This window comes from Nuphar pumila, chromosome 16 (assembly GCF_984573655.1).
Source record: "Nuphar pumila chromosome 16, dmNupPumi1.hap1.1, whole genome shotgun sequence".
In the NCBI taxonomy this organism is placed as follows: Eukaryota; Viridiplantae; Streptophyta; class Magnoliopsida; order Nymphaeales; family Nymphaeaceae; genus Nuphar; species Nuphar pumila.
The window spans coordinates 64546821-64555818 of record NC_143264.1 but is presented as its reverse complement, the minus strand read 5'-3'; the positions used below and the strand labels follow the sequence as shown (position 1 = coordinate 64555818).

Here is an 8998-nt window from a genome sequence, read left to right as displayed (position 1 = left end):
CTCTCGGTGGCAGAGCACACCCCCAAAGCGTTCCCTTCAGAAACCAGACAACTGCGGGAGTGCACAAAGAACTGTAGCAAGAAGCAACTGAGAACTTACCCTCCCAAGAGAATTTCCACTACAGATTGTCGCTTTCTGCCGATGGGTTAATCTGTGATAAAAACTGCATGGCATCAAGATCATTTCATTTATTCACCTACCCCAAGAAATTGAAAACCTCCTCATGTTTGTAATCTTTATGTGCTTGCAAAGTCCTGATTTATTGACGTAAGTGTATAAATGAAATGATCTTGAAGATTGTTTGGTTTGTGAATATTGGAGCCTTGTGAGCAAGTATCTATTTTAGGAGTTCCTCAAAGATGCAGCAACAAATGTAAGTCATTGGAAGTGTGCTTGATGCTTGATGCTTGATGCTTGAGTCCCTCCATTCTTCTAACTAGAACTTCTTTCTTTAAATTAACAATACAAACAGCTATTAGCAGTATGTAGATCACCAGAACATCTGATAGGATTAGAATTAGCAAGAAATCAGAACAACATATAACCTTAACAGAAGCAGCAAGTCTCTGATCTCCATAAAAGAGAGAAAAGAACTTACTCAATTTTAATTTACAAAGAAATAAAAATATTGCTCCGATTGGGTCATGTTGTTGGGCGGTGGGCTTGAGGCTATACATGCCCATGACTAGCTGTACCACCATAACTTAGGTTCACACTTGATCTTCATAGATCTAAGCTCCAAATGCAAAATCTAACCTTAAGATAATGTGTAGCATGTTTTATTTACCATTTTTATATTTTAAAGTTAACTCAAATATGATGTTTTATAATATTTCTAGACCATCCTTATTTTCATGAATTGCGAGCCATTGATTTCTCACCATCTCACAAATAAAATCTTGTGTAATAATAAAATGATAAAACCTTTTATCATAATAAATAAACCATGCTAAACACATCCACAAGCTTAGATCTACCACTTGATGGCTAGATTCATATAGGAGTGTGTACCACTTATGGTATCATGGTACAAAACCACTATATATATAGGTAATATTTGCTACCCTCTTAGGTAAGGAACCTTCTAGTGAAAAGATATAATATTTTTACCTTTTTCAGTTTTTTTGTACACCTGACTGTCTAGATCATTTTTGTTTCCGTTGTATATGTCAGGTTTTACTTGGGATAAAAAATCAACGCCCTACAATGTACCAAATTTTCAAACCTAAAAAAACATGTTTTTTATGTCTAAAAGCTATGATCCAAGAGTTTATTCTTACTATTTTGACCATGCTTACTACATTTATGAGGTTAGAACCCCTATGAGTTTTAAATAGAGGTTCCTTACCCACGAGGGTGGCAAATGCTTATATATATATATATATGGTTGTTGGTACTGTACACACTTGATTTACATAGATTTAAGCCCCAAACACAAATTCTAACCTTTGGATGATGATTAACATGTGCTATTTAATATTTTCATGTGTTAAAGTTGACTTAAATATGATGTTTTATATCATTTCTAAACCACTTATATTTTTATGAATTGTGAGCTATTGATTTTCACTATTTCAAAAATGAATCTCATGGTGTATTAAACATGATAAATTAAGCCTTCTAACATATTAAGTAGACAATGCTAAACAAATCTCTATGATCATATTTACCGTTTGGTATCGTGTGTACCACCATAAGGTATCATGGTACAAAACCACCTTATATATATATATATATTTTGGTGCAAATATGCATATGGTATCAATGAGTTGAAAGTTATAGGTGCAAATTGTTTTGACTCAATCGAACCCTATATATAAATATGTTCAATATAGTCAATTTATTAGAATTTGAAAACTGGATCATGACTTTTTTGACAAAAAAATACCTTTTTAAGATATAAAAAGATGCATTTATGGCGGTTGAATTTTGAATCATCAAAAGAACCTATACAAGAGACCATGTAGATCATACTTGTATGGTTAGATTCACTTAAAAAGACATGATCCATAAGATATTTTTCCTTTCAACTCATTGATAGCTTATGCACATCCACACCAAAGACACACACAAATAGGCAAGGGGACCATCCAGCCAAAGGAAGGTCCAAAATCTACAACCCATGATAATTGATGGTGTTCCTTATCTAATGATTGAGTTTTTCACCGATCACTCTTTACATATTGAATTTTTATTTCTCATTTAGTGAGTGACATGTTTTGGATTTAGAATTTTCGATGTTTAGATGTGTTTTTGAAAGTGTTAAAAATCAACAGCCCACAATACTTTGTATTGTAAAGTTTCAAATGTATTGTGAGCCATCAATTTTTTAAGTTTTAAAAAACATGTCGATGTGTCGTAAAGTCTTTGTGAAGCATATTTCTTACTAAATAAATTATAAGGAACAAATATATGAGGTATGATTGATGAGATGCTCAAGCATTGGAGAACGGGAGTCATCTGATCGTCGTTGGTCGTAGATTTTGAACCTTCCTTTGGTTGGACGGTCCCCTTTATATATATATATATGTGTGTGTGTGTGTGTGTTTGGAAATCGGGTCAAGTATGTGATTCAAAAAATAGATTCATCTTCAATCTCATCTATTCTTTTATATTTTTAAAAATTTCCCTCTATGAATTCAAGGAAGCCATTGAAAAATATTGTGAATATACAATGACTTACAACCCGGTCTAAAATAGGCACATGGACCTAACAAACAGGTTGTGGGTTTTGTATCAGACCCGGGCCTGACCCGAACCGGGCTTAGGCCTGACCTGATTGGCCAACAGGTCAGGCTTGACCGAAATGACCCGTCAATGGCCAGGTTAAGCCTGTCTACTAAATGGGCCGGGCCAGCCCATTGTCCTGCCCTAGCCACCACCCTTTTGTCCACCCATCTTCTTGTCACTCTCTTTTCGTCATCACCCTTCGTCCTTTTGTCACTATCTCTTTTCTTCTTAATTGAATTGGCTGATTTGCTTTCCTAAAAAATAAAAATTTAAGTTTGAAAGCAAACCTGCCTATATACGACAGCGCCTCTCTCTCATATCTGATGGGTGTGACCATCCATTCATGCATATATAACCACAAGAAAAAACATGACCCACCATGCCAACTCCCTGGTCCTGCTTGCCGCCTTTGTTTGACCACCCTCTGCCGCACTCCACTTCATGGCATGCATGCTTGTGAAGGCCATCAGGCTGGCCGTCCTAATCGAATCTGCATAATTTTAACGAGCAAATCAACATGAACCCAACCCATGACCGATTCCTCGCTTACCTCATCTGCCTGACGTTAACATGTGATGTATGCACTCTTCTGTGAGGAAAAAAAAAAGGGAGTGAAGTGATGTATGGACTCTCTTAGAATCTGAATTATCATAACCGAACTGAAACTCGAATCAAAATGTTAAATCGAGTTGGTTTGAACCAGCTTCCACTCGGCCACTTGATCCAGATGTGACGGTTGATCAAGCCAATCAAGAACGTTGTAACATTATTAGTTCCACTAGTCTCATGCACCCACTTACCGACTCAGCCATAGGCTATAGCGAGAGCAGATCAGGTGATAATCTCACAAGGACCTTATGGTCTTTGTGCATATTGTAGACGGTGAGGATGCCAAATCATTTTCCTAAAAGTGATTTGGCAGATCACCTGATCTGCTCTCATCGATCCAATCACAATCGCTACATGTTAGCTAGCCCGAACCTCCCAATCCATTTGGCAAAAAACATGTTCTGCTCCATTTCTCTGAATGGCACCTACCCAATTCAGTCCGTGGGCCTACCAAAGTTTGATGGGTTCTTGGCATGAATTGCACCTGATCTGCCTTCCTGGAGGAGTTTTGGTATATGATATTCTGGTGCGACCCCCTTGTAAGCCATATTCACTATGCGGATATCAGACGCACCCTTAAAGGGTGTTTGGATGCATGATTTGTGCTGAAAAAATGGAGTAACAGGGGGCATTCTGTTTTTCTCTATGATTAAATATCCCAACCTATCCTATTCTTTCATAAAATTAAAAGAAATATCACGGCTTATCCACATTTTTTCTGGACAAGTTAGCACATCCAAACGCAGAAGAAAACGACATTTTTCTGAAAATCTTTCAAGATTGCGAAAACTGCAGTTTCATTACTGTGGGCCGATATGTTTTATCCGAGTCACTGGTTCCTCACTTTGTTTTGGTGAGCCCACCCACAGCAATGATTGAAAGATAATAAATTTCAAAGACTCGTCTTTTAAATCCTCCCTGGTCCCCCTACCACCAATTTATAAATCCTTTGTACATTTTGGACCAACTCATCTAGCTAGCTAGCACTAGGAGAAGATTGTAGGCCTTTGGATCTATGGACTTTTCCAAGGATATATATATATATATATATATATATATATATATAAGTTCAAGTGTGCTTAATCACCATGTGAACCAGAAGCGCAAAATGGAAACAGGAGAGAGGCAGCAGGAGGAAGAAGTTCGATACCGAGGTGTTCGGAAGAGGCCATGGGGAAAATACGCAGCCGAGATTCGCGACTCGAACCGACGCGGGACAAGGGTGTGGCTGGGGACCTTCAACAATGCAGAGGAAGCTGCTCGTGCATATGATAGGGCTGCATTCCAGATGAGAGGCTCCATGGCCATCCTCAACTTTCCTGACGAATACAAACAGCACCCGCATCAAGATCAATTTTCTTTACCACCATCAACATTATCACTACCACGACCACCATCATCAACATCGGAAACATCCTCTTCCTCCTCCTCCACTGGTCACTGTGGAGGCTATGTGAAAACAGTCTTGGAGTTTGAGTGTTTTGATGACAAGTTGTTAGAAGAGCTTCTTGGCACGAGCGTAGGGGGAGACAAGAACCACCACTGAAGAAAATCGTGTAATACTATTTCTAATTAAGGAAATCTATAAAGTTGTTTTCCTGATCTTCATGAGAAAAAGAATCCTACTTTTTTCTATATTTTCAGAAAATAAAGATCTGGTAGAAGAAAAAACTAAAGGGTGTAATCTTTTCTTTGGTAGAACCAATTAATTAATTGCAGTCGTGTGGTTGCAGGCCAAATTATGATTTTGAGAGAGGATCACATCAGTCGTTCATCTTAAAAATGAATGACACCCATCAAAACACTGAACAAGCCCATTTAAACCATTCCGACCTCATGCCAACATAGTGGCCGTTTGTTTGCATTTTGAATGAATGCCACGTAGCATATAACTGTTCCATTGACTTTTTCAATTTTCAAAATACCTTATCTGCTCCCCTTGGAGAGAGAAAAAGAGAGCCGAACTATAACCATCAACATTATAAAACATGTTCAACCAACATTGAACCTACCGGACAACCAAAAAAGCCCAAGACATGCCAAAAAGCTCTAAAAAGAAGGAAAAAAAAAAGAAATGAAAAAGGAAAAAAGAGAAACAAAAAACAAATACAGTTAGTCGACGAGCATCACCCTGGATCATGAGTGGTCCATGGAGGCAAATTGTGCTATACATCAGGGATGTTAATGCATAGAATGATGTACACGTCCGCCAAAATAAAGTTCACCATTTTGTTCAACACTGCCTGAATATGCCGAAAAATAACGTTGTTGCGAGTCATCCATACGGCCCACCATGATGAGAGAAGCCAAGTTCGCCAAATAATCTGCAATTTATTGCAATGACGAACTGGCTGAGGACCCCATAGCAAATCGTTGGCAAACGATTCCTGGTGCACGCTAACCCCCGGCTTATTCCAAGTCACCTTAAAGATGTTTTGAAAAACAAAGCACTCCCAAAAAAGGTGAAACACAAATTCTTCGGCCGCCTCGCACGACACACATTTACTCGACAGATGAAATCCGATGGATTTAAGAAAGTTGTTAGTCTGCACCCGATCATGTAAGATTAGCCAAGCCAGGAAACATGATCTCGGAGTCAGACCCTTACCCTAGATCAGGCTCGTCGGGAACCGGTCCACCCCCGACGGAAGGAGAACGAGGTACCCTTCTTTTGAGCGAAAAGATTCATTCAGAGCAAAGTTGCGTCCAAAGAACTGAGACTACGAGTCAACATTTCCATTATGTGACAGCACTGCAGACCATGCTTGGATCCATGATCGACGAAGCTTTGACATTGTTCGCTGACGCACGCTTGTGGCCCCCACCAATGATTTCACACCTCTGTATTTAGCTAGAAGCATGTTTGCACATGGGGACCTAGGTTGGTGCACAAGCCAACTCTGCTTCACGACGAGAATCATACTCCTCAGTCGGGGATCCTTGATTCCCAAACCCCCCCTATATAGAGGAAGTCGAAGTGTGTCACACCCTATTAGGTGGCGCTTGTTGTTGAGACCTCGCCCAGACCACCGGAAGTTCGCCGCTACCCAAGCTAGCTTTTTACTAACCCCCATAGGCATCAAGAACATAGACATAAAAAATTCTGGCATAGCAGAAAGAACGTGCTTGATGAGAGTCAGTCTACCCGTGATAGAAAGGTAGGAAGCTTGTCAGCCCGATATTTTATTTTGAACCCTTTGAATAGTAGCGCTCCAGGCTGCCGTTGTTACACGACTGATTTGAAGCGGCAGACCCAGATAAGAAAAGGTGTTTTCTGATACCGAGCACCCGAATATCCGTTGGTCCATGTCCAGCATTAACGGAGAGAGAAAAAGAGAGAGGATGTTAACATACATGGACAAGGGAAGAAGTTGGAGAGGCATATTTTTTTGTGCAGTTACATTGCACATAATATGTTAACCGCGTAACAACATAATCCACCCTGTTATTCACACCATTATGGGTCCCACACCTCCTCTCATCATTTTTATTCAAAGGCCATCATTTTTCCTCCAAATTTCTTTAACCACGATACCCACTAACTTTGCATCCCCTTGGTACAGAAGGGTGTTGTGTGTTCTCCCCGAAACACAAATTTGCGTGTTCCAGTGTGTACAGAGGAATATCTTGGGACCCGTGATAATTCATATGCCAATGTTGCCCACAATGATTTTATAATAAAATAACATATAAAAAAGATAGATATGTTTTTGACGAAAATGTCCTCCCGTATGATAGATATGCATTGGACGAAAATGTCCTCCCGCTCCCCGTATGTAGATTTGCATGTTTTGTCTTTGTTTTTAGCTTGTGCTAGATAGAAAACTGGATTCGTTCCTACTTCGTGGAGATAACTATAAATCGAACGATTGGTTCGATCATTGGTGGGCGTCAAAGGGGGATTTGTTGGGCATCTCTTTTTACAGTCTTATCTTCTTCGTCGTTTTTGTTGGAAAAAAACAATGATGCACAAATATTCCAACAAGTGTCATTAAAGTGTGGTGAGTACCTTTCCATGTCATCATGCTATTGTTGAAGAACGTATGTCGTCGTGAGTGTCATTAAGGTATTGTTTTATGTGATCATCATAAAATTTTTCCTCTTGTATTCCTTCTCTTTTCCTTTTTAACCTCTATTTCCCTTTTTGAAGAGGAAAATAAAAGACAGGAAAGAAGAGAGAAGGGAAAAGAAAAGAAAGAAGAGAGATGAACTCTTTTGCGAAGGTCTCACTTGACCTTAATTTTGAAAAGATTTTGAAAGATTACTCGCCTCCGTTTTTGAAATATTTATGGGAAAATGGGAGAGATGGGATTCGCTCGTCGGTATGAGGTTTGACCGTTTCTGGTGCCTTTACCAGAGGTAATCGAACCAAGGATCGAATTTATGCCTTTTGCTTTGCTAAAATATTGTCTAAGAATTTATTCTAGGTTTAGAATGCACAAGGAATCATGCTTGTGTAAATGCAAAAGATGTATGCTCTTTTAAGAAGAATTTGGAAATTTTATTCAAGTGATTTGAAATTATGAACAATATGATGAAGAAATGGTTTTTGAAAGTTGAAGACGGACTTGGAGAAGTTAGATTTTCTAACTTAAGATTTAGAATAGATCTTGAGTTTTGAAATAATCAAAGATTTGAGATGAACCTGAGTTTTGAAGAAGGGAGTTTAGAAAATAAGAATTGAAAGTCAAATATGGACTTCAAAAAATGGATCTAGAATTGAGAGTCATGATGGAATTTAAAAATAGAGTGGAATTATAGATTTAAAATTTGAAATCAGAATGAAAGGTGAAAGAAATCTAGATGGGATTTGGAATTTAGAATTGGGTGTGAAATCTAGAATCCATGATGAAATTGGATCCAAAATCCGGAATATGAGATGGAATTGGATCTAGAATCCAAGATGGGATTTGAAAAGTAGAATTGGATCTAAAATCTAGAGTCCTAGATGGAGTTGGATCCGAAGTCTCGAATCCAAGATGGAGTTGAATTCGAAATCAAATATGGAATTAGAAGATAGATCTGGATTTTGGAAATCCAGATGAGATTTGAAGATGGATCTGGATTTCGGAGATCTAGATGAGATCCGAAGATGGGTTTGGGCCTTGGGCATCTAGATGGGTTTTGAGAATAGAATTGGGTTTTGGAAATCCAGATGAAACCTGAAATTGGATCTGAGAGATCCTAGATCAATTTTTTGAAATTGGAAAGAAGGATAGAGAATGAAATTTAAATTTCGAAATCAGGTGATGGACCTGGAAATTTCAAAGTTGAATTGAACTTTGAAATTAAATTGAATTCGAATTTGAATCTGGAAATGAATTTGGAATTTTAAAGTTGAATTAAACTTTGAAATTCAATCTAGAATATTGAATTGAATTTAAAATCAAATCCTGAAAATGGAAATGAATCTGAATTTTCAAAGTTGAATTGAACTTTGAATTTGGTTTTTAATTGAAAATTGAATTTTGAAATTCCAAAGTCAAATTGGACTTTGAAATTAAAATTAGAATCGGAGAATAGAATTTGAATTTACAGTAGTTGAAAATTGACTTGAGAAGTGAAGAAGATATTTGAAGAATTATCACTTTGGATTTTGAAAAAAAATGATGTAACTCTATCCTAAATGATGAATGAATTAAAGAATTTTGAAATTTGA

General features: G+C 37.9%; 1 protein-coding gene across 1 annotated transcript; it reads left to right on the top strand.

The window, feature by feature from the left end:
* Positions 1-4447: 4447 nt before the first annotated feature.
* On the top strand, positions 4448-4885 carry LOC149813376 (ethylene-responsive transcription factor ERF098-like). The gene has a single exon (XM_089991114.1). The coding sequence runs from the start codon at positions 4448-4450 to the stop codon at positions 4883-4885; it is 438 nt and encodes a 145-aa protein (XP_089847240.1).
* Positions 4886-8998: the final 4113 nt, after the last annotated feature.

Bases quoted from the DNA above. Each gene is read 5' to 3' on its own strand.
- LOC149813376 (XM_089991114.1), top strand. From the start codon at position 4,448: ATGGAAACAGGAGAGAGGCAGCAGGAGGAAGAAGTTCGATACCGAGGT.